At 36.3% G+C, this 27,800-nt stretch overlaps 1 protein-coding gene across 1 annotated transcript; it reads left to right on the top strand.

Annotated features, from left to right (window-relative positions):
- LOC125669112 (allatostatin-A receptor-like) lies at nt 1-27,014 on the top strand. The gene is made up of 3 exons (XM_048903560.2): nt 1-286; nt 25,184-25,279; nt 25,858-27,014. The coding sequence occupies exons 1-3, from the start codon at nt 1-3 to the stop codon at nt 27,012-27,014; spliced, it is 1,539 nt and encodes a 512-aa protein (XP_048759517.2).
- Nucleotides 27,015-27,800: the final 786 nt, after the last annotated feature.

Raw genomic sequence — 27,800 nt, 5'->3', positions numbered from 1 at the left:
ATGGAGCCAAACGAGACTAGTATATTGGACTTCGATGCAAAATTGGCGCTTCATGAAAAGGTGATGAAAAATATAAGTCTTTTGATGATAAACTCATCGCAGTTACAAGTCAACATTTTGGAAGTTAGCCCTGAAGAATCTACAGCGTTGACGGCCTTATATATTCCTATATTTTTCATAGGATTTTTGGGAAACATCACTATTGTTTTAATAATTGGAATATCACCACCACTTAGGAATTCTACGAATTGGTATTTGTTCAATCTTGCAATATCGGATCTCTGTGGTAAGTTAAACAAATTCTATTGATGTATAAGGGGTACCATTTATTCAATTCAATAGGAAAAAACTTTTTGTTAAGGAATACATGTATAACATGTATTTCATTGTAACTGCAAAATGACCAAAAACTGTCTTTGACATTGCTTCCCCTGAATTATTGTATTGAAAAGGTCCATGATTTACAAGATATCTTTTGTCTTTTAAGATAGTTTCAAACATTTTACCATTAACATTTTCTTTGACCTCCCTTGTTAACATGTTTTCAAGTAAACGCAAAGATAAATTGGGTCACGTAAGTTGGATGTAACAGGAAATATTCGTTGGTTGACGCTCCCCTCAGAGGCTGTAATGTACTATAGATATAATTAAACCTCTCCTAACGTTGTACTTCTACGAGAATAGTTTTAAAATTTAGTGTACAAAGGGTAAGCATTATTTAAGATAAAACTTTTCTGACATGAAAAATGATTAATTACCATTGCTGGCGTACACGAATGTGTCTCGGAAGCTAAATGTGTTTACAAGCTTTGCAATGAATGGTACATACTGACGAAATATTTCATTACCATTCCCAACATGTTTTGTTTCCTCAAATATGAAATTAAACAAGGCGGTGATCTGAGAGAACCTACATAGATTTCTGTCGTGTTTTTTTTTAAATAAAATATTTTAAACACATTTTCTGTTTTCCTGGCTTGACATTACTTGTAGAGGTAGACAAAAAGTTGTCATTCTTTGATAAATTCGATGAAAAGTAATAGAAACATAAAATTAACGTTTCCCTTCAAAGTATCACCCGCGTAACCATTTTCATTATTTATTATTTCAATCAAATTAATTCATAACACGTCAAAAAAATCGTTGTCATTTGAATCCGTTTAAAACTCTGAATCTAAAATTGGTAGCAGGTTTAACAATGAAGATTTAAAATTACATTGTACATTAAGAACAAAATTAATATGCCAATTTTTTTTTTTTTTTTTTACTAAAAACTCAATGACATAAGGAGGGGAGGGTGGGCCGGTGTGTCATACTGCGTCAGCTGCCATTGATTCGAACAAATACATGTACATTACAAACAAACATTGCATGGTTATAGATAGCTTGTACAATAAGAACCAACCATGCAAGTCATATTCCCTTGATTGTTTTTCTTGTTCTACTCCAGTGTCTTACCTTCTACAACATTTCAGTACAAATGTTTTTCTTCATTTCATGAAGTTCCGCAATTTCGAGTGGAAAAGCAGAATTGGTCAGCGTTCTGAAATTAGGCAGTCTGAAGTGAAAATTGCGCAATCACGCAATAGCATAGTGGAAAAAGTTATCGACATATTGAATTTGATCGATTGTAAATTCACGTCCATTCGAAAATTCTTGGATTAGATTTGTTCAAAAGTGAATCGGTTCTATCAAAGCCAGTTTTTGTCAAATATTTACAGTATATATGTACTTCATCTTGTTAAGCACGTAATTAGATCAACAATATAATAATTGGCCTGTAATTGAAAACAGATAACATTATTCTGTGTTGTTGGGTTTTTTTCTCATTAGAATTATTCCAGGTTCACATTGAATCACTCAATGAGTTTGGAGGCTGACAAAAATATGTCTGAATAGTCTACGTACGTGTCATTTAATTCGGTCTAGTATTTAAACCAGGTGCGCGGAGGGAAACTTTCTGCTTGCAACACATAACTCAATCAAGTGACATGTCGCCTTTCTTGACATATTTCGTCAGCCGAGAAATTACATTGTAACGAGTCGATGCTTCTGAGCAACCACGCGGTGATCCTGGAAGGAGTCTAATGATTCTATTATCCCAGTATTCACCAAAATACACTATAATACTAAGCCTTTATTGTCTCTGTGAAGTCATAACCTATTTATACGTATAATCGTGTGCTTTCGCGGGGTCTAACTTACATGATAATTTAAAAAAAATATCGCTAATAACACATAATCTATATATATCCTCAGATGCGGATCCAGCTCTGACGCGCCGTGCTTACCCCCCCCCCCCCTCACTAAAATATATAGGTCTGACTTTGTCAGATCTCAGTCGTTTCAGAGAGGTTCGCCGTTGGGCCCCCACCAGGGTCATTGGGAGTCCCAAGACAGCCCACAGACACCCAGCCGTTTAGAAATATAGCTAGATCCGCCAATTATTCTGTAACCTTTTGTTGTAAATTTTGACATAAAGTTTCTAATCTATATAGATCTATATTGTATTGATAAACTCAATAGGATCGGGTCTAGAAGTTACAAAACGTTTTGAGCATGTTTTCATACTCAAACTCTGTGCTCTAAATCCTACTCATACTCAAAAGTCCCGTGGGGATCCGGGTTAGAATATGTCCTCAGTACCCCCTTGCTTGTCGTAAGAGGCGACTAAATGGGGCGGTCGTTCGGATGAGACCGAAAAAACCGAGGCCCCGTGTCACAGCAGGTGTGGCACGATAGAGATCCCTCCCTCCTCAATGGCCATAAGCGCCGAGCATAGGCCTAAATTTTGCAGCCCTTCACCGGCAGTGGTGACGTCTCCATATGAGTGAAATATTCTCGAGAGGGACGTTAAACAATATTCAATCAATCAATCAAAAGTAAAGGTTATAAAACTTATAAAATCATCCTCATACTCAAATGGAGTACATGTATATGCTCAAGATTGTTCAAGTATGCGTCGGAGCTTGCTCAGAGTTGTACTCAAAACAAACATGGCTGAGTTTGAGTATGAGTATTGTAAAAGTTTATTATCTCCAGGCCAGGCAACAGGCATAGCCTATGTAGGCCCTTTTCCATAAAGTTTCTTTTGTTTATATAGAAACAATGGCCGAAACGTTTGGAAGTAGATAATTCATTGCATAGAAATTTGACTTGATTTTCAAAGGCCGCACTTCTTTCGACTATGAAATCTGTTTAAGAAATATATGCCAGTGTGAAGAGGCTAGAGGTATTAAAAGACCGAAAGACATATTTCAGAGGTGGATCTAGAAAACAAAGGGGTGTAACCGGCTGAGTGAGTATCTGTGGGTTGTTTCGAGGCCCCCAGTAGATCCATTGTGGTCCGAGGGGCGAAGCCCCCTGAAACTACTGAGTTCTGACAAAGTAAGACATACATATTTTAGTGTTTTGGACATATTACTTTCTATTTTTAAAAAATAGCTCATATTTGTGAGGGGGCGTGCGCCGGAGCTGGATCCACCCATGCCTCTAAATTATCTTCATTGTATTTTGATAATAAGATTAGCTTACATGTAGATTACATGTAGGTTAAGTGTGCTCATACGCGGTTATTAACCTACATGTAAATTGGGTTTAATGTATTCATACGCGGTGATTGATTAGTTTATTAATAAATGTATTCATACGCGGTGATTAGCCTACATGTAGATTAGGTTAAGTATTCATATGCGGTGATTAGCCTATTTCAAAAGTTGAAAGGTTATGAGATATAAACCGTCAGTAAAAGAACACCGACGTGAATGCGAACAATAATATATGTAGTGTGTATCGATTATCAAAGTCACTCAAAAGCGATCGATGCCTTAATTTCAATCGTATTCCTCTTAAAATTAAAATAACAGCCACATTCTATAAGTTCTTTGTATTTTACAATGTAGATATTATTCATGCAAATAATTTTAAAAGATAATCTTATAGCTGTTTTTCGTGAATTTGAAATTAATTATATTGCCAATAAAGCGAATACATGTATGAATCGCGAAAGTTAACAGAATAACTTCAACACGACTTGATAATCGGGAATAGGGGGTCAGACGTTTTTCCTCTCTCACGCCGATTTCTGCTCAGCTTCTCTACCAATTACTGATTTAAATTGGAATAATCCGTGTGATTATTTTGGGTTGTTACTGACCTTTTAACCGCCTGGAGTTGATGATGATTTTGCATATTATATACACTCAAGTAAACAGTTAAAGACGTTAAAACCCTTATAGTTAGTTAAATTCACATTATAGTTACCGTATACCATTACGTAATTTCGCGGTGAATTTGCTATAAAATGTCGGGGTGTTTGTTTGCTTTCTTGCAATTAAAGAGTCATGATGGATGTCAAATCTTCTTGTCTGGAGAATATGAATCCTATGTAAAATGCACTATAGTACACTTGTAATATGTTTATACGGTGTGACCGTTAAGGAGGTATGCTACACCAAAGAAATTTGATTTGGGTGAAAAGTGAATGATAGGTACACCAATATTTTGAAATTAAAAACGTTCAAATTTATTTTATTTAGTAAAAAAATGCAGTTTTAGTTGAAAGCAATCTGAGAAAAATTGAAAACCCCTGTTGGACTCGAACACGCGATCTACAGTTCAGCAGTCGACATGCAAACCCACTGAGCTACTCAGCTAGTCGAATTATTTTATTGAATAGACAAATATTGCTGATATTTATATTTTCATCCATGTTTTAAAAGGAAGTCAGCCATTGTGACGATGTAGAATGCCTCCTTAAATCATCTATTTAGTCGTATTACTGCTTTTCAATTTGATGATTGGCTAAAAACTCTAGCAATAATCATTTTACCATTCATTTTGCAATTGGTTGTCGTCCGTCGTCGTGCATTAGCAATTGAACATTTTTAACTTCTTCTTGATAACTACTTGTGCAATTCTTTTCAAATTTGGTATGAAGAATATTTGGGACAAGGTGGACATACATTGTAAATTTCAAAACTCCAGCACCCCTGGGACTCTATAGGATCGGGGCAAAAACTGCCCAAAATTGACCAATTTTCAAAAATCGTCTCAAGAACAGCACATGTGTAAGAAAAACTAAATGCATAGTGATGTAGAGCAGGAAGGCCTCTACCAAAATTGTAAATTTCATGAGCCCCGGGATAAGGGTTCTGATCTCAGGGTGTATATATACATGTAGTGTTTATGTGTTAAACACTTAAAATAACATCTTCTTTAGTGCTATTGATACTAAATTGAAACTAAATAGATATTTAGATTTTTTTTGGTAAGCAATCTGTATATATCATAATACATGTTCAATACATGCATACCAAGGATCATGTACGAATACAGACAGGTTTTTTATATGAGAGAGAGAGAGAGAGAGAAGGAAAGATCAGGTTCCATCTGTTCCGATGGGTATCAATTTTTTCGTTACCACCATTTTTGTTAAATAGGAATTTTTAAAATAGATGTTTAAATTTTTTAATTGATTGATTGTATCTTGTTTAACGTCTCTCTCGAGAATTTTTCACTCATATGGAGACGTTCACCAAGACCGGTGAAGGGCCTCAAATTTAGGCCTTTGCTCAGCGCTTACAGTCATTGAGCAGTGAGGGTTCTTTAGAGTGACACACCTACTGTGACACGAGACATCCATTTTTTAAGGTCATCTCCGAGGACCTGTGACATTCACACCTGTTGCCGAGCGATGGAACTGCCAATACCTGTTTTAACGACTTAGGACTGTCTTAGAATCTTAGGATTCGAACCCCGGACCTCCGCATGCGGGGCGAACGTTCTAACCTCTAGGCCACCGCGGTGGTTCAATAGATATTTAGAAAGAACAGAGAGTCCTTTACCAAAATTGTAAATTTGTTGCTCCTAGGGGTATCAGGATGGGGCCAAAATGGTCAGTTATTAAATGTGTGAACAATAGACATTTTTAAAGGGACATGGGCATGATTTGAGCTGAAAATTTTCAAATTTTATTTTTTTGTTTTTATTGTTTAGAATGCTTAACTAAGATATTACTAATGATCAGCAAAAATAGTCAAGGTACATGGGCGATACAGAGGTCACAAATCCTTGTTATGTAACCAAGGCTCGTGTCATGGTTTTGTTTACGTAGGCTGAATAAACTAGTAAAATTTTCATTTAAAGCAGATTTTTTCAATTTATAAGTGAATTCTTAACACAATTAAATAGTTTTTAATGTTTGGCATATCTCATTTTGTTTTAAACACGCTATTTTCTATTAAACAGTCTAATGTATACAAAAACATGGCACGAGCCTTGTTTACATAGCAAAGAATTGCGAGTGCTGTATCTCACTTATAACTCAACGACTGATATCAAAATTTTGGTTGACCTTTAGAAATACTTTAGTTAAGCATTGTAAACAATAAAAATGGAAAAATTAAAGTAAATTTTCAGCTCAAATTGTGCCCATGCCCCTTTAACTTCTTCTTGATAACTATCATTCCAATTCTTTTCAAATTTGATATGAAGCATCTTTGGAGGACATAAATAAGGGATATCGGAACTAGAAAAGTTTGGAACTCTTCAGAAAAAGAAGTTACGAAAATTATACGTCACTTAGGCAACTCTTGTATACAAATATTAATGATTGCTAAAGACGACTTATTTCTGATGCAAAAATATCTGCCTCGTTTGAGTGTTATTTTTCAGAATGTTGCAAGTGAATACCTAGTACCAAAAACATGAGTTATGGGATTAAATTTCTGATGTTTCGTAACGGAGATATAAAAAAAGGGGGGTTAATAAAGTGAAAGGAAGTTAATAAATTTTCTTTATGCACGTGTGGGGATATTTACTAAATTAGATTTATTTTTTATAGTCATTAAACAACCGACCACAATGAAATCATATAAATAATCACAATTAATGTATGCATTCATCTCCAGACACGTACATGCAGCAACATTTAGCCCCCCCCCCCTTTTTTTGAGTTTACGATTTTGGGGTTTGAGCTAAGATTTTTTCTACAGATATAATAACGGCACCTTTTTTCTCCGTTTGCTCCCCACCTCCAACTTTCAAAATCGACGCTAAACTGTGCCTGAACTCACTATATCTGATATACTAAGTGCTTGTCTACTGAAAGCTGCCCAAGTTAACGCAGAAAACGTGATCTCATTGGGCATGCTAAATATAAAAATCGCGACGGAATCAGAGACGAAATAATGGTTCCGATATTCCGTATTGGTGTCCGGGAAGCGCAGAGGTAACGCTCTCGCTTCTCACCGCTGCGACCCGAGTTCAATCCCCGTGATCGGCAGTGGTTGTATGTGAGAGGGTATGGCGGTCGCCGTTCGGACACGTGGGTTTCCTCCGGGTTCTCCGGTTTCGAGCTTTCATGGATTATCCTTGGTATTTATGTATGTATGTATATACCGAATAGATATATTCATTTATTTTTTTAATTGTAAATTTCAGGATTCCTGCACACCTGGGGTCCTTAGGGGCGGGGCTCCAATTTTGAAAAATCTTCTTTAGAACCGCACATGTTTAAGAAAAACTAAATGCATAGTGATGTAAAGAAGGAAGGCCTCTACCAAAAACTGTAAATTTCATGATCCCTGGGGAAGGCGTTCTGACCCCAGGGCGGGGCCAAACTTACTATATAATGTTTATATGTAAAACATATAAATAACATATTTAGTGTTATTGATACTAAATTGAAACTAAATAGATATTTAGAAAAAGCAGGTAGTCTTGTACCAAAATTGTAAATTTGATGATCCCCAGACTAGGGGTTCTGACCCCAGGGTGGAGTCAAACTTAGTATATTTATCTATTTGTAAGTTTGCTGATACTGTATGAAATTTAAATAATGTAATAAACTAACAACTCAACTTTATGACAAACGGGATGATTTCAGCTTCTCCATCGTCAACTTCCCATATTTATGTAGCAATATTCTATCATCACTTGAACGTGGAGTTTATATCTCTCAACTGATTCGATACGCAAGAGCTTGTTCTGCGTATGGTCAGTTTTGAAATCGAGGCAAGCTACTGACAAACAAGTTGATGGTACAGGGGTTTCAACATTCTCGTTTAAAGTCAGCATTTCGCAAATTCTATGGTCGTTATAACGATCTAGTTTGCCAATACAACATATCATTGGGTCAAATGCTGTCTGACGTGTTTCATACCGATTGTTAGACTGTTCTTGGCACACTGATTTTGACTACGGATAACTCCGTTTACCTGACCAAGATATAGGGCTAACAGCGTGTGTGACCGGTCGACAGGATATGCTTACTCCTCCTAGGCACCTGATTCCACCTCTGGTGTGTCCAGGGGTCCGTGTTTGCCCAACTATCTATTTTGTATCGCTTATGGGATTTGTGAGATTGATCACAGTTCGTTATCTTCGCCATTAATGCATACTAAGGAATAGCAGAAAAGGATGTACCAAAAATGGTGAATTTCACAATCCAGGGTTTTGACACAACACAAGTATGGGTCAAAATTAGTCACATCTTTTGATGTTTTAATGTTAATACATCTATTATATTATGTAAAGCCTTTCATCAGTGTTTGCACTTTTGAGGACAGTGAATTTTTAAGAACAATTTTGTTTTATACTGTTGCTGAACATTAGAATTTAGGTTAAATATTCAGAACAGGAATTTTTTTCTAGATTTTATAGCCGTTGGGAGTAGTGATACTTTTTAACTAGTACTCAGGTGATCGATAAGGCCTGTGGGCCTCTTATTAACAAATGGAGTGTTTGAATTACAAATTGCACGTTAGCCTTGTATTTTTGGCATTCAAAATTAAAACACGAATAACTGTAGAAGCACCTAATGAACAAAACAAAATGGCGGCGCCCATATGGCAATCTCCCACCTGAGGGCGTATTACGCTACGCTACAACACCTCTGTCAACGTCTAAATATCAAGTATCTTGGCAAAACTTACTTTTACCTATTGCATCACGAAAACAACGAATTTCATTATTATTCTAGTATTATTGAATAAATAAATGTTTATGTAAAACCTTTTAATTCGCTCAGGTGTCTCATAGCTACCATCTTCTGCTTTTAAACAATTCAGACAAGTATTTGATTTGCTTAGATATTATCATTACAGTTTGATATGCTAAGTTAGTTTTAGTACAGTTTGATATACTATTTAGACAGGTATTAGTGGAGCATAACGGGAAGGATAACTCTAGGTAGAGATTGCCCATATGGATCACAAAGTTTTCAGTGAACTTATGTAGAGATTATCTCTATTCATTTGCTGATATTTTTTTTCCTTCTACATACGTGTTACCTTTAGAGCCTTGCTTTGCGGACGGGCTTCGGTCCGTACGAGCTTCGCTCGGTATTATATACATATGTATGATTGTTTAACTCTCTTTATACACATTCGCGCATATTGATAAAGTAAAATCAATAATCAGGTCCGATTTTCGTGGTATGAATTCAGATCATCCATCAACAAGAGAAACTGAATGTCCCAAAAACTTGTCTGAACAAGAGAGACTGAATGCCCCACAAACATACCCTGAACAAGAGAGACTGAATACCCCACAAACATGTCCTGAATGCCCCACAAACATACCCTGAACAAGAGAGACTGAATGCCCCACATATATGCCCTGAAAAGTAAAGACGTAATGTCCCACAAACATGTCCTGAACAAGAAAGACTGAATGACTCACAAACATGTCCTGAACAAGAGAAACTGAATGCCCCACAAACATGTCCTGAACAAGAGAAACTGAATGTTCCACAAACATGTCCTGAACAAGAGAGACTGATGCCCTGAAAAGTAAAGACTTAATGCCCCACAGACATGTCCTGAACAAGAGAGACTGTATGTCCCACACAAAAAACCATAAAAAGTAGAGACTGATTGCCCCACAAACATGTCCTGAACAAGAGAGATTATAGATTTCCACACGAATATGAATATTTTTCTCATACAATGAATACTTGACTTCATGATGATTTGCTATTTAATAGTATCTGGACGTTATGATTTCTGTATCCAAGATTTTCAAACCACAGGAGTGAACTGTGATAAGAAATGATAGCGAGATCAACGAACTACAAAAATATTAGTCCAAGAAAATTAGTGCTTCTGTAGCATGTGGAATTTATTCATGCAACACGTTTCCTCAATTTGAATAGTAAATGATGTGCTTTAATCAAACGTCAAGCATTCGAGGAATTATTTGGCGATACCATCATTCGGAGATACATCAATATATAACACATCGATACAAAAAGGATTGAAACAGCCTTTATATCGACAGTGCAAGTCTTTTAAATTAAGCATTAAGTATCTACAATATCAAAAAATCATTTAGAAAGTAACTAAATACATTTTTGTAAATCTGGTAAAATAGAGATGCTTTGAGAAATGAAATTAAGATTTTTATTCTTAACGCTGAAGTGAAATCTCAGCGTGTAATCTCCATTTCTCAGAGTTTTCCCTTGACTATTCAAAGAACAAGATTTCCTTCTTGAGAGGATGAGGAGACTCTAGCACAATTAAATATTTTATATAAGATATTTCCAATTTAAAAAGTCCAAACCAAAATGATTTTCTGGGATTTTAATATACAGCTACATATATGCATACATTGTTCTAACTCTGACACGTTGACCTTCACTGGCTTATTGTTACCTTACCCATTTCTGTCTATTGTGAAATGATAAATACAATTTCATTGTCATGAGTGTCCAGATTATATGTTCGCCTGGCAGTCAATGACATTAGAGTCAAGGACTAGAATGATTATTCTTTCAATAACAGTTGTTCATCACGACATCAGCTGTGTAGCATGCCTCAATACTTTATCCACACACCATGTTTCATTGTAACAAGTTAAGGAAAGTCTGCAATTAAAGGATGTTGGCCAATGTTTAGCATTATTACCCCTGTATGAAGTGCCGAAATGGACGATTTACAGACGTTAATTGCTCTGTATCCATGTTTCTTTTGGAAACGATGATAGGTAAAGACTTTATGTTCCTTAGTTATCCTGCCAAGCGACTGAACTTGTTTTTTGTTCAAAGCAGGCAAACAAACGTAACAACATGTAGAAGTGAAAAAATGTCATTTATTGAAGTAAATGACGAAAAGTAGTAAAATATGATTAACAAGTACAAAAATGGGGGTCAGAAAAGGGTACTTAAATAAAGAGTATTACGCATCTTACCGTAGGTAAAATATAATCCAATCTGACCCCCTGCACCATAATGGCATTGCAACAAGATGTACAAAGGAAAAAAGGGGGTCAACCAGACTAGAATAAGAATTGTACAGTATACATGTATCTTAGGTTGACCTCATAAACCTAATACAATTCCAAAACAAACAAAAATGCCATAAACAGCTGCCTGCCATCAAAAAAGGGTGGGTAAAACAAAATGACAAATGATTAGGGCTCTATTTGTCCACCAAAATCGACATTCGTGATTTCGTTTCAAAATTAAGTGAAATGTGTGCGAAACTCCCAATGCAATACAGTTCTTATTGTCAATTTGATCAAAATAAGGCAAAATTGGAATTCTGACATCACACACATGACGATTTGCCGTTATTTTCGAAATTTTGATATCAAACACATGACAATTTGCCGTTAATTTCGATATTTTGATATCACAATAATGACAATTTGCCGTTATATTCGATATTTTGATATCAAAGACATGACAATTTGCCGTTATTTTCGATATTTTACATAAAAGGGTTTTTACTTCTTCCAGAAAACATCGAGCGCAGACTTGGACAAACTTTTACATTCATTTCATAGATTCATATTTTAGATATACATGTACATTTATTTGATATGGTTTCTGCAAGAATTTTTTTAAAAACAAAAATTAGCATTTTTAATAGATCTGATTAATTGTTTATGGAGCAATCTTTATGTCTGAGGTAAGTTTTGTCCCAATATCCATAACGCGGACAATTCTGCCCTTAGCTGTACATGTACTTGATCGATATCTACGATGCCCAAATACCAAACTACAGTTGTTATGATCTGATTTCTCTTTCACGTCCTGATAAACTACAAAATGTCAGAATACAAAATATCAGGAAAAAACTACGATTTTTGAAGCTGATAATTTGCTTTGCTTATATCAAATTCTGGACTGCAACCCCCAAGGATCAAAATACCTGGGTTCAAGTGTACAATAAATTTCAGACTTAATCTGAATGGAGAACTACAAATCTTCCCTTTTGGGGAAACAGAATCGTTCAGAATAATCCCATTTAGAGGCTTTATACGGATCAGATGCTCTGTATCTTTCTTCCCTTCATCAGGGTAAGTCTTCTTATTATGATAAAATCACCCTTTTCAATCTTGGATTCAGAAAACGACGTCGATTATGCTTTGCCCTAAGCCAAAAAACAATTCCAAATCAAAGGTGGAAAAAAGCTTGCATTGTCTGGAGGGGATGGTCTCCGTCCGTCCTTGGCGCAAGTAACCTTTAACCTCAAGTCTATACTCATTTAAAAACAAGTTTTGTTGCAAATAGAAATATAATAAAATACTAGATTGCTTATGCCTGGGGGATATAACAAGAATTAAAAAAACAATACAGGCACGGGGTCATTGCTTCGTGGATACTGAAGAATATTGACATCTCAACCAAACATCTCCTGTAAGAAATAAGAATACATATACTCAACATCGCATTACTTTATAAATCCTCTCAAAGTCATCACGAATTTTCATGTAATTGCAGAGAGAGAGAGAGAGAGAGAGAGAGAGAGAACTGAAGATTCTGACTCCTTGTAAATCCGTTTATTCAGCATGACAAGTGATTGATATCACTCCCTACCGGCTGTGATTTGTGAGCATCACATTTTCCAGCAGTTTAAGTAATGTCATTCACTTTACATCGCCAAGAAAACAAACAACATTGTTTTTATATTTACCAGAGGAAAAACGTATTAAACTTTGTGGACACCTGTAATCTTTCTTGCTAACTTTATAGAATAACTTCACGTCTTCATCAGCTTCCGTATAGAGTAGGGTTATAGATGACATCTCATGCATAATTCACAAGACATCACATAAATAATTATTTTACTCTTGTGTATATAAATCGAATTTTTCGGTCCAATCCATCATAAAAGACTAGACTCAGTTTTATTCTTAATACTATCATGTTGTAAGTACGGTTGTATATTTCGAAGCACTACGGAAATTAAAAATGATATTTACAATATCAATACATCTTTTAAAAATGTTTTCAGGAAATGGTCTTCTTTTCATAGCTATGTATTTCTTTTAAAGTTACTATCTAAAATGTCATATGTTTATAAATATGGGGTATGCCAGGAAGGTTTTTGAAGAATATCAGAAACAGAGTTTATAGTAATTCAGATTTTTTTTTTTATCTTGCGTAGTGTTAATGATTTTTAGTTTAAAAGTTTTTGGGAAATGGTCCAAGAACAAATTCTAAATTCATAGAAAAAACCATCATAGTAAGAATGAAAATGTATCTTTCTTTACGGAATTTGCAGGTTGATCAACACGTCACTGCACACTGCTTTGACACATTTCATTGTTTGCTCAAAAAGTAGTTTTGGAATGTATATATCCATACGCGGACAATCGGATCTTGCTAGATTGAAACATTTTTTTTCCCTGAAATGAAACAGCATTTTAAATACCAATGCAGCAGATGCGCAATAACACTTTTGTGAATTGATCAAAGTCGGATAACAAAACATTATACATTGAGGCTATTGTATTCTCCCTTCCCAAATATTTGAATTAAGATTGTTATAATCATTTATTCTTTTGATCTATCTCCTTATGTAACTTTTTATTGCGTCATAAAAACAGTTCAGTACTAGTGTGTACAGCTTTAATTGGATCATGAATGAATATTCAATGCAATACAATGGATTTATTGAAAAAAAGTCCATTTATCATTCTCTCTCTAACTCTCGTTCGGTTATCCACCTGTTGATATACGTATTCTACACTTCCAATGTAGCTGGCCATTTTCTACTGGATCACATCCATCAGGTAGAGGAACAACAGCGTCAATACACATATTGTGAAGTTCCAAAGCGACTACTGCTATTTGCAGACTTTCTTCGGTGTAGAGAAGAGTTCCCTTGAGTCAAGACACCGAAAACGAGATGTCAGATTTTTATTTTTTTATTTTAGTAAGACCAATTTCATTTGTGGGCGTATAAATGTACTCTTCCGCTACCTACAATATACGTTTTGTCGCTATATGTTGTAAATGTCTCCGATGATGTCTTGAGAGCTGCCTGAAGCAATGAAACCTTAGTGCTACGATAACTGACAGAGAATGCTGATGGCCTTAATTTGGGTCGTTTGAGTTGGTGTTCAAACATTTCACAAAGATTGACGATCAATCGTCTAGGAAAGTCTACACCTTTGCACCAAACGGTCATCAGTTCCATAATCAAAAGGACTGCCCTTTCCCTGAATATTGTGTCTCGCTATGGGGGTCCCCTCTGTCTGTTGACCTACAGGACATACACCATGTATGCATTAATTTCAACTGGGATTTATTTCATGGGGGAGGGGTTATCTCTAAATTCTATTGCTTGTGTTTTAGAATTCATATTTTAGAATATGAAAATAATTAATCGAAAATCAATTAAGGGTAAGAAATTCTAAATACCAATATCATCATTATGAATTCAAATTTATGTCAACGCACGGATTATGGTTATCAGAATTTTATCTATTTAGCTCACCTGAACTGACAGTCAAAGTGAGCTTTTCTTATCTTTTTTCGTCTGGCGTCCATCTATCTCTCAGTTCATCCGTAAACTTTACATATTTCCGACTTCTTCTCAAGAATCACTGGACCCATTTCAATCAAACTTGGCACAAACCATTCTTTGGTAAAGATGGTTTAATGCCCATGCTTCTACCAAAGGGGAGACAATCAAGAAAATCTAAAAATGCTGGGGTCATTTAAAATCTTCTTGTCAAGAACTACTGAACTAAGAACGTTCAAACTTACATGAAAGTTTCTTGATATAGTGTAGATTCAAGTTTACTAAAATCATTCATATCTAGTGATCAGTCATTCAAAAACTTACTTTGTTAAACACCACTCTGATTCCACGCACACGTACTCTGAAGTTGAAATAAAAAATATGCTTGAGTTCCTCATTGACAATATCTTCGTGGTCTTTGGTGATCAGGTCTTCCAACAGTCTGTTGGAATTCCCATGGGCACGAATTGTGCTCTTTTGTTAGCTGACCTGTTTTTATATTCATATGAAGCAGAATTTATTCAAAAACTTCTACGTGAGAAGAAAAAATCTCTCGCTGTGACCTTCAATTCGACTTTTAGATATATCGATGACGTTTGTCTATTAACAATGATAGCTTTCATTCATATGTCGATTTGATATATCCCTGTGAGCTCGAAATAAAGGACACCACAGAGTCGTCCACTTCTGCTTCATACTTAGATATTTTATTGAAAGTAGACATTAACGGCAAACTAACAACTCAACTGTATGACAAACGGGATGATTTCAGCTTCTCCATCGTCAACTTCCCACATTTATGTAGCAATATTCCATTATCACCTGCATATGGTGTTTATATATCTCAACTGATTCGATATGCAAGAGCTTGTTCTGGGTATAGTCAGTTTTTAAATCGAGGTAAGCTACTGACAAACAAGTTGATGGTACAGGGATTTCAACAGTCTCGATTGAAGTCAGCATTTCGCAAATTCTATGGTCGTTATAACGATCTAGTTCGTCAATATAACCTCGCATTGGGTCAAATGCTGTCTGACGTGTTTCATACCGATTGTTAAGCCGTTCTTGGCACACTGATTTTGACTGCGGATAACTCCGTTTACCTGATCAGGATATGGGGCTCACGGCGGGTGTGACCGGTCAACAGGGGATGCTTACTCCTCCTAGGCACCTGATCCCACCTCTGGTGTGTCCAGGGGTCCGTGTTTGCCCAACTATCTATTTTGTATTGCTTGTAGGAATTATGAGATTGATCACTGTTCGTTATCTTCACCTTGCATGGCCCACGGAAATAGGGTGGGGTCACATTAGGGGATCAAAGTTTTACATGATAATTTATAGAAAAAAATCTTCACAATAGCCAGGTCATGTTTGGTCATATTAATACGCAAGCATCCCTGTGTAATGCAGATTCAAGTTTGTTTAAATTGTGACCCCCGGGGGTAGGGGGACCCTATTAGAAGATCAAAGTTTAACATGGCAATACATACAAGGGGAACACCTTTAAAAATGTTCTTGAGAACAGGAGTGCCATGATTAGTAATATTAATACGAAGGGTGTACACAATTAATGTCACTTGCATTGCATTGTGTCTCCTATACTACAAATGTTTTGATCATTTAACTGGCCCTGCCCTTCAAAATACTCTCCATCTGCCTGGATACACCTTTTGAGCCGGTCAATCCACTTTTGGAAGCACTCATCAATGGGGCACCTTTCGGATACTGATCAGCAGATCCAAGGGCTTATTTCAAATTGTATATCTTTTCAAATAGACAATATTTGAGAATGGGGAAGATAAATTAGTCGCAGGGGATCAAATCTGGTTAACGCGGAAGATGTGCGAGTCCGAAAACGGGACTCCGTTACTTCCCGGCTTTTGTATGATAATGCACTCGCTCATATACATGTATTTCTTGTGAAAAGACCTTTGATTTGGTACCAAAGTTTTCACCTTGTAACTTTAATCTTGGAATTTGGCCTACTTTTAAGAAAACCCAACCTAGAAAATATCTCCTGAACTATAAAGTATGGCTGTCATATTTTGTATATACCTGTTTAGATTCCTCACATTTCATACCATGATCTTTGACGTTGGAGTTTGACCCAAATTTCAAAAACTTTAACCTAAACTTTAACCTTGCTTATAACTTTTGAATGGGGTGTGATGATCTTTTTTGTTTCGTGTATGCATTCCTTGTGACAAAACCTTTCTTTTGGTGTCAAAGGTTTTGACATTGTAACTTTGACTTTGGACTTTTACCTGTACATGTATTTTAGAACAGTTAACATAGGCAGTATTTCCTGAACTGTTTAAGGTATGGCATTCATATTTTGTACATATATTTCTAATGGCAAGACGTTACATTTCATACCATGATCGTTGACCTTCAGACATTGTATCACGGTAGGTTAGGGGCCACAATATAAGGTTAACATTTTTCATGAGAATAAAGATTTTTTTTAATACAACAGCTGAAGAACAGCAAGCCCAATGTGACTCAGGTGAGCGATACGACTCATATCAAGTATTTGAATTTCTGATTAGCCATACCACACGGGGTTATAATTTTGGCTTAATTTAGCGGTTAGATAGCTTTCCACCAAAATTTCACATGCCAAATATGCACCCAATTGCGAAATTTTAGACCCGCGGAATAAACCCGTTATACGTAGTATCTTTGAGGAAAGGAACGTCTTATCATCGAGGAAAATACAATGTAGATGAGCGCTTTCAGTTCGTTAATGTTGAATAAGACGGCGCATTCACACGCACTTAATTGATATCTTTTTCCGATAGAAAAATATATACCTCTGTCTTTGTTTTCAGTGTTTGCGATGGAATATTTTGTATTTTGATTCAAGATACATTTAAATGGCTTCACACACCAAACTGACTAGAATACTTTATTTCAGTAAGAAAAGAAAACGTACGAAAGCAGGGATACGATTGTTGTGTTCTGTACTTAATGTTGTATTTCTGTCAATTACACTCATGTCGTATTTCACAAATTGATTGTGACTATTAGACGGGTTTTTTTCCCTCGGGTGCCCTTACTTTCAAGAAATCGTATCTTTTATGTATTATGTATGCCATACTACAAAATCAGTGGCATAGAATTATACAAAATATTGATCATTATCGCTTTTTTATTTGTTTGTTTGTCGTTTAGAAGATACAATTATAAAATGTATTTCATTTTTAAAATTAAATGAGATGATATACCGTGAGCGTCTTCCACCGATACCGCCACGGTGGTATAGAGGTAGAGCGTTCGCCCCACATGCGGAAGGCCGGGGTTCGAATCCCGGCCGCGACAGATCTAAGTCGTTAAAATAGGTAGTGACAGTTCCATTGCCAAACACTCGGCATCAGATGTGAATGTCACGGTTCCTCGGAGATGACCTTAAAAACAGATGTCCCTTGTCACAGTAGAAGTGGCACGCTAAAGAACCCTCACTGCTCAATAGCCGTAAGCGCCGAGCATAGGCCGCCTAAATTTGAAGCCCTTCACCGGTCTTGGTGACGTGTCCATATTAGTGAACAATTCTCCAGAGAGATGTTAAACGAAACACAATAATACAATCTCACCAGCGTATTGAATGAAGTGCGTCTAAATACCGGTGTATTGAATGAAGTGCGTCTAAATACCGGTGTATTGAATGAAGTGCATCTGAATACCGGTGTATTGAATGAAGTGCGTCAGAGCTCGTTGAAATGAATACCGGTGTGAAGAGGTCACGGTATATCATCACATATACAATTAATGTACTTTTAAAAAACTGAAAGACATTTCTTGTATTTACATTTTCTGCAGTATTTACTTTGTTACATGCAATGTTATGTCGTTGTGTTGACTACTTTGTTTTTTCATTCAGCATTGGAAAAACAACAAGCATCGATTTTCAACGTTTATCATTGCACGACATTTAATAACGTTAAAGCTATATATGCTGTAATCTTTGGATATTATCGTAGGAATGAAAATAACCATGTGTCTTATATCAAGCTACATGTATATAAGTTATACACTTTATGCAATTTAACTCAATCGGGTTAAAAAGTAAGCAACCTAGGCGGATAATGAACGCCCCTTTTCGACATATTCAAGATCCCGTGACGTTGTACGCAGAATTTCGAAAGTCAACAATCACTGCGTGGATGGCTTGCAGACTGTTGGCGGGACAAATTCAGCGATTAAAAATAGTCAAACGGAAACAGGGTAGAAAGAAGAACTTTGTGGAATAGGGGGGGAGGGGTAAATTTCATGTTTAACATGAAATCACCATTCAGTGTGACTACATACTGTAAACGTTTCTCATCTCACATGGTGGTTCTAATAATATTTTTTCTCACGCGCTTGCGCATATCAATCATCAACGTCATTCCTCCATATATATACATAAAAAATTATCGTTTTTTCCTTACATTGAGTAGACCAGTACTCCTGTATGAAAGGTAAAGATAACGAACAGTGATCAATCTCATAACTCCTATCAGCAATACAAAATAGATAACTGGGCAAACACGGACCCCTGGACACACCAGAGGTGGAATTATTTGCTTAGGAGGAGTAAGCATCCCCTGTCGACCGGTCACATCCACCGTGAGCCCTATATCTTGATCAGGTAAACGGAGTTATCCGCAGTCAAAATCAGTGTGCCAAGAACAGTCTAACAATCGACATGAAACACGTCAGACAGCATTGACCCAATGATATGTTGTATTGGCAAATTAGATCGTTATAACAACCATAGAATTTGCGAAATGCTGACTTTAAACGAGACTGTTGAAACCCCTGTACCATCAACTTGTTTGTCAGTAGCTGGCCTGTATATGATTTGTCGAAATTATCAAATTGTATTATTTTTTTTATAGTTTATCATACTGACAAAATGTTGGTCTTTTTTAAACATTGAACAAAATAGATACGGTTAAATACGACACAATAACTTTAAAGATTCCGCCTTTTGATAGTGGCGTCCCAGTTGCTAGTATTTTGTAAAAATCCCTGCGCAAAAGTGCAAGTATACAAGAAAATAGGCTTCGGCTTCAATTGCTGTAACATGCACGTTACATGTGATAAAAGAAAGACTATTTGGTTTAGACATTTTATCATTTTCACTTCATTCGGACTACTTTTCCTTACCCCTAACTGGTGTTGGTTTTATTTGTAAATATACACGTGATGTAAACGCCCCCGTTCTTAACACAGCGATGACATATGTACACCATTGACCAGTGATAGTAAGCCTGTTATAATGACAGCTTTGAATGCCAACATTACTAGGATTAGTCTTTAGTACTACCGCTTTCATATCCATTGAAATATACAACGAACTTCTCCCAATGAGGTTGGATGGATTATTACTTTGCTAAATAACATTCTACAGGCTCTGTAAAACCACTTATTCTTAATTGAGAACATACCACACAAAAATAGCAATTACTATAAATATCACTATCTGAATTGCATAGTGTTCCTTTCAAACATTCAACATCCTCGCAAACAGATAAGTTTGGTCTGCCCCTACTCATTAAAACTTTGCAGATTAGCGCTGAAATTTTGTTTGTTTTAAAACGAAGGAAGCATACCGAATTACGTCATATTTACAAAACTGTATTTTTATATGGAATGGTGATAGACGTGTGAAGATAAGTTTTCATGAAAGAATTGTTGTTTTCTTTATTATTCAACCAATGCACTTCGAACAGTGTATAGTTTGTTTCCGATTTTCTTCAAACATAGACAGCATACCCACCCACCACTTTGCAAAATGGGTCCGGGGAAGATTTCTCTCCTGAAAAATGGGTCTGGCGTTGAATTTCACAAGAAAGGCCTAATTTTCCCTGATAAAAACCGCCCATTATAGAACCCCCCCCCCCTAAATGACAGTACCCTTCCCCACCCCTTTATACAGTTTGACCGTTTACGATTCTATTACTAGAATTCTATCGAAGACCCAAGACTCACAGAACAACTCGCTATTTTGTATTTAAATCTATTTGATACAGTCGAGAATGTATATGATATAAAGCACAGAAACTCACTATATATGGATACCCACTTCCGACCCTACCAAGGGTTGATCTATCGACCTCCTAGCAGGGTGTGACCAGCGCGATAGACCGCTCGACCACCTAGCTTGCTTTTTTATGAAAATGGATTAACAGGGAATAAGTGTTGATTTCTTTATAATATAAGCATGCATTAATGTAAAGATATCTGTTGTGCAAATCCAGAACCGTCGATCGAAGCGTAAACCCTCACCGGTTCCGATATTTACACGTTTTCCAGAATCAAAATATGAAAAAGTGAATGTAGGCCATTTCCTGCCCACTTCTCTAAAGAGAATATGATCATACAAGATACATGTACATCCTGCGATTGAAATACATATGTCTTATTAAGCAAGGATAAACACAACTACCCTAAATGAAGAAATGTCTAATATGAAGTACAGAGAATTCCACCCAGACTTATTAAAATCAGCTCCTCGATCCGCTCCTCTGTTTTTGTGCTTTGTTTTTAGCTCACCTGAGCCGAAGGCCCAAGTGAGTTTTTCTGATCGAAATTTGTCCGTTGTCGTCGTCGTTATACACTTTTCACAAGGAATTTAAGTTTGTTCAAATGAAGGGGTCCCGCCTCTTTCCAAGGGGAGATAATAGTAAAATATTTAAAATACATTGACGGCATTTAAAAATCTTCTCCGGAATCACTGGACCAATTTCAACCACACTTGGCACAAACCATCCTTAGGTGAAGGGAATTCAAGTTTGTTCAAATGAAGCACCATGACCCCTTCAAAGGGGAGATAATCACAAAAATAGAGTGGGAGGTCATTTTAAAAACTTCTCAAGAACCACTGGACCAGATGAGCTGAAATTTACATGAATCCTTCCTGACATAGTGGAAATTCAAGTTTGTTAAAATTATGGCCCCCAAAGATAGGATAGGTCGATAGTAGGTCATCACAGGTTTACATACAAATATATAGGGAAAATATTTAAAAATCTTCTTTCCAAGAACCACTGAACCAGGAATGTACAACTTTAATTTAAACAGTATTTTATTATGAATAACATAATAAGGATTGGACAGCAGGCAACGTCTATATAGGCCTTTAAGATACAAAGTAAAGTCCACATAATTATACACGCAAGAAATTACAAAATAGATATGAAGTAAAAGGATAATAAGTCATTCCAAATATGATGATTATATAAGGAGAATGATTTCTTGATATGAATAATAGGCTAACAAAATAGAAATGTTGGGTGGTTAATGGGAACTAAACGACATACAAAAGAGAGAAAAATGACATCAAATAAAAATAGTGAAGGAAAAACGATTAGGTACAACAGAGTAGGAGAGAGAAAAACTTGAGAGTACCGACTCAACAGGATAAGAACAGACCTGTATTCCATGCCATCCAATTAGAAGTAATTTTAATTTTAAGACTAATCGAAAGTATCATATACTTTTTCAAACTCAATCACTTTGGATGTCATCAAAGTTTTACATACAAATATATAAGGAAAATCTTTTTCCTAAGAACCATTGGGCCAAAGAATTTTATATTTACATGAAAGCTTCCTGACATAGTACAGATTCAAGTTTGTAAAAACCATGGCCCCCTGAGGCAGGTTGGGGCCACAATAGGGATCAAAGCTTTACATGCAAATATTTAAGGAGAATGTTTAAATATGGGCCAAGGTAACTGAGGTGAGCGATGTGGCCCATGGGTCTCTTGTTTATTGTCGCTACAAAGAGGAGGAGGAGCTTATTTTAATCCGATTGCACTTCTGTCCCTATCCAATTAGATCCGCCCCTACCTGGGGTTGAACACATGACTTGCCGAAGAACCAAATTTCCTAGCAGCGTGTAACCAGCGCGCTAGACCGGTCGACCATCGAGGCATTTTGCTTTTGACGACGATGGACAGTCGTGGGGATCTAAAGGTAGAGCGTTCGCCCCGCATGCGGAAGGTCGGGGTTCGAATCCCGACCGCGACAGACCTAAGTCGTTAAAACAGGTAGTGACAGTTCCATCGCCAGACACTCAGCATCAAGTGTGAATGTGAAGGGTCCTCGGAAATGACCTTAAAAACGGATGCTCCGTGGCAAAAGAAGTGTTGAATTTTATTTTTCAAAAAAATATATGTACGAGAGAGGCATTGTCTACGTATCTTTTTAATGACCCTCGTACCTATGAAATTTGTCGAATCAAAATGGCGGCGCAATAAGATCAAATATATATGGTAACTAACAATCCAACAATTTTTGAACAAAATCCGTTGAGTGGTTTCCGAGGAGTTGCATCCACAAGTCAAGTGTGACGAACGGACGCCTGTATTTATATGCCCCCTCCCGCGTTGCTGCGGGGAGTAAAACCTATTGGGGAACATGTAATGGAAAATTCCGGTTGATGAAATCCGGACACAGGTTTGGGTAGGGGACTCTATTCCAAAGCGGTTTTTTAAATTTGTTTTTCGTTTTGTTATTTTAATTTTATTTATTATAATTTTTTTGCTTATTGGGGTTTATTTGGGGGGGGGGGAGGGGGTTCGCCCATAGAGAAACCTTGTATTGACTTTGTGTATGAGAGAAATAAATGCTGCGGCGATTTTTCCCCATGGTGAAAAATCTAACCAGGGCCAGTTTTTCTAACTTTGGTGGGAAATGCTGGAAGACCAGGATTCATTATGAAATCCAGTCTATTTAAATTTAGAGGCATACTCTACGGAGGGATAATGGGAAGCGGAGCGGACCAAATATCCTTGCTATGAGAAGATACCCTTTAAAATCCAAAGTATGAATTCCTAAAAATATAAACTGAGGAATAATTCTAAAAGCCAACACCGCCACATACCGTAATCCAACGTTTCATGTAAATAGCAAATCACGGTAACAAAAGAAAACTATCACCATAGCTAACTAAAACTGCATTATAAACATACAACTCCACGATTTTATTGTATGGTAGATCTACCAATTAACCTAGCTTCCCTGCCTCCGTCTTACAAGCTATTACCTCAAACATCTCTTAAACTAAATTATAACCCCAACCATAACACTTGTGATAGTTAAACTTAATGTTAACCCCGAGTCTTAACCAAAATACAGTATTATGTACATGTTCATATTTCGCTGAAATTGAATTGATGCCTCGGATATCGACAGAACTTATCCAATAAAGAATTTTACAAATAGCAATACACGCATGTGTACATGTATCTATCGGTATCGAGTCGATAATCTTCAATGATATCAACATGATTGATCGTATACATTTATACTGACCAATGTCGATGTAATAAATAAAATCATTACTATTGTTTACTCTTTCTTAACTCGTTTGATAAATATTTCATCTGTACAGAAATCCATATAGACTTTTAATATAGCTATCACTACTCCTTGATTTCTTTGTTGTCCCGTTTTCTTTCTGTACTTCACCAAGCTACATGATTAGTAATACAAGTACTAGGAAGCTGATAAATCTCGTTAAGGAAAACAGTGGCGAAGATTCCGCGGTTCTTTTGTTAAATCAATCAACCTTCCAAAAACAGTACTTGCAAAATTAAAACTTTGATGGAAAGTGCAATAGTGTCCTCTTCCCTTGAGCAATATGAATTTTTCGCCTTAAAAGTGATGAAGACTACTATATCACTTACTAAAAGCTAGGTGCTCGATCATTTCCTTTTCTGGCTGGTGTGGGAAGATAAAGAAGATTTTCAGGCAGAATTGATTTATAAATTTTCATACAAAGCTAATGATCAAATGCGTTCAAAGATTATCAGTTTTTGAACGTCTGCCTACTTTCGGATTTCCAGAGTACATTTAATTGGTGCTGATTAAGTAGAGAAATGTTTGCTGTTGAACTGAGTTTAAGAAGGGGGCGTTTTCCAAACATGACAAAATGGACTGAGCTGTCATTTTAACATTTAGTAAATGTATTGCTAAAATCCCAGAAAGAAATATCTACATATTTGCTAGACTTGAATCATTCATCAAACTTCAAATGAATGTCAAAACGTGGGAATTTACACTTGATTGAAACATGGCCTAGAACATCGGTATTTACACATCACTCCATAGAACAATACCAACGGAGCAGGAAACGGCGACAAGCTATCGCGGGGAATATTGAGGGCGTTAAGATTTTCTTAATTATGTTGTAGTGATGTTAAGGAATATCCGGTTTCTTATTGATTCTCTTAGAACATTGCAAATGGCCTTCCGAAAGTAAGCAAACTCGTAAATGTGTATAAAAATCTGTCTATGAAATATTACAGGAATATGGAGGAGATATATGGATGGTCTATAGAATTGGAGAAAATTTCAGTAATCATCGTTCATATATATGTGTTTTATACAATTTAATGTACATATTTTTATTTTATTTATTTTTTTACATTTCAGTGACATTAATTTGTGTTCCTATGGCAGTTGGACAGGCGCTGTATAGGGTTTGGGTGTACGGCGATGCAATGTGCAAACTAACTTCATATCTACAAGGTTAGTTTCAGCTTCTTTTTCTGATTCCTCTCCAAGTTACATGTGTCATGAAACAATTCATGTCTTCACCTGGACTTATTCGGTGCTCATTTATCCTTCCAAGTACTGTAGGTCCCTTACTTTACGCGAGCACTTAACATGACTCGTTTATGTCAAATCGCGTGAACATGAATTCGCGAGTCTGTTAATCACGAGTTCTTACATGTATTTCATCAACAGAAAATTAAAAGCAGTAATTTTATTTCACGAGTTACGCCTCTTGTGAAATTACGCGATGATACATTTTTCTCGCATAATTAGGGATTTATAGTATGCTATTATCATTATACAGTGCTAATTACTTTGTCAACATCATATTGAAATAAAACCTATTTTCGCAATAAACAAACACACGATTCCGTGGAATTATGTAAATTCGCTGATGCCAATTGTAAGTTTCACAATCCCGTCAGGGTATTTTCTGTGGCTACTAGCTCTTTATGCTGTTGGGTATTTTTCAAACATTGCGCGAATAATTCACAAATTATGAACACCATGAAATAAGAAAACCTCACAGTATGTCTCAAAATATTTTCCAGGAGCTACAGTTGCGGCAAGTATATACACAATCGCCATTCTAAGCCTGGATCGATTTTTTGCCATCAAGAAACCAATACTTTTCCGCAGATTTGGCGGAGTCAAATACGCATTGTATGCCATCATTGTAGTGTGGGTTGTCTCCCTTCTGCTGATGACGCCATTACTATTTGTCAAACGAGTAGAAAAGTACCAGCTCCTTAACACTGACCTTCAAATTTGTGTTGAAATCTGGCCACACCAATCATATAGACAACTATACGACATTGCACTATTTTGCTTGGTTTATGTCGTCCCCGGATGTGTGATCGGAAGTGCCTATGGTATGATTGGAATGGAACTGTGGAAGGAAGATGTCAATCTGCAGAGAAGGGAGTCGGTGACGAGTCAGTGCATGGGAAAACACATAATGACGGGAAGAAAAAAAGTGGCTAAAATGTTAATCGCTTTGGTTATAGTTTTCGCCATCTGTTGGTTACCATATTACATAGTTAGTCTATATTTAGATTTTCATTACGACAGTCCGTCTGCCATGCGTTTCATGACTGTTCTCCCGTTCGTGATTCTGCTTGGACATGCCAACTCGGCGCTTAATCCCCTTCTGTACTTCTACTCCAGTAAAACATTTCGAACATATCTTTCGAAAATATTCCACTGCATTTGTTGCTCTAAAAAGACTCCTGCAGTTGTAGATCACGCCCGCTTTAGATATAGAAGTTCACGGCGATTCAGCTGTCCTAATGGATCTTTCAAAGAGCAAGCTAAGAATACCTCTTCATACAACAGCATCCATCGGAAATCATCTACCAGTAGTACCAGGCTTTCTCAATCGTCCTTTACAAGTTCTAGAAAGCTGGGCAAAAGTAAGAAATACAATGGTTCAGAATTTACCAATGGAAAAATGCTTCTTAATAATGCTACTATGATTCAAATGGAGATAATCAAAGCTACCATTGAGAATTCTAACACAACAGCTAACGTTGATGTTAAACAATTGGCTTCAGGTAGGAATCTGAACATTCTAACAACAATCAAAGAAGAGAGTAGCACAAGAGGTTCGCGCCAATGTTCTCCCATAGACGCCGGATATTATGAATCATTCTCAAAACAGGAAAGTCCTGTAATGTCCCAAGTACATCAAGATATATTTAATCATTAAATGAATTAATCATGTAATTAGATGGTGTGGAACATTTCTGTATATTACATGTATTGAAATCTGTAAGTCGTAGAAATGTAAAATTTCTCACATTTATGTTGTGAATGGTTTTAGATTTATACTTTATTAAAGGCATTCCTTTACATTTACATTCCAACATGTTTTTGTGTAGAAATTTTCAAATCTCACTTTTTTATTCGAAAATATTTACATTTCCCATTCTTTTACAAATTGTAATGATAGACATTTCCTCGGGAACGCACTGTAGTCGTGAACAATGCGCGTATGGAGACAGAACTATTTGGTAAATATATAGTATGTCTAATATAACATATGGGGATTCTGAGAGAAAAGTAAGTAAACTGTAAATATAATTTTCAGTAAAGTACATGGAGGTATGAACTGCATTACTTCACGCCAGCATATTTTTTTTCAGGAAGCGTCACAGTTCATACCTTCATGGATTTTCAAAATTGAAATGTATTTCTTTTAGAATAACGTTAATGTGATATCAAAACGCCGACTTATAATATTGTGTCTAACGAATTATCCAAGAAGACCAGACTCTTCCATGCTTTTGTATCTTATTGAAATGTTTAAGGTGACTCCCTACTCGCAGTTTTATCTGATACAAGTTTGAAAAGTGTATTTATTTTCATTCATTAGAGTTAAAACTAACAAATTATCAAATAAAATACATAGGTCATCACACTTTTTAAAATGAGAGACGTACATAAACAGAATCATACATGACCGTCAGAAAAATCCTTCATGGCAATTAGATTT

The sequence above is a fragment of the Ostrea edulis genome, chromosome 4 (assembly GCF_947568905.1).
Source record: "Ostrea edulis chromosome 4, xbOstEdul1.1, whole genome shotgun sequence".
In the NCBI taxonomy this organism is placed as follows: Eukaryota; Metazoa; Mollusca; class Bivalvia; order Ostreida; family Ostreidae; genus Ostrea; species Ostrea edulis.
Note: the sequence above shows the minus strand (reverse complement) of the source record. Positions and strands in the feature narration are given on the sequence as shown.

Bases quoted from the DNA above. Each gene is read 5' to 3' on its own strand.
- LOC125669112 (XM_048903560.2), top strand. From the start codon at position 1: ATGGAGCCAAACGAGACTAGTATATTGGACTTCGATGCAAAATTGGCG. The intron at 287-25,183 runs GTAAGTTAAACA...TTTACATTTCAG, and splicing joins TGCAATATCGGATCTCTGTG to TGACATTAATTTGTGTTCCT. The intron at 25,280-25,857 runs GTTAGTTTCAGC...AATATTTTCCAG, and splicing joins ACTAACTTCATATCTACAAG to GAGCTACAGTTGCGGCAAGT.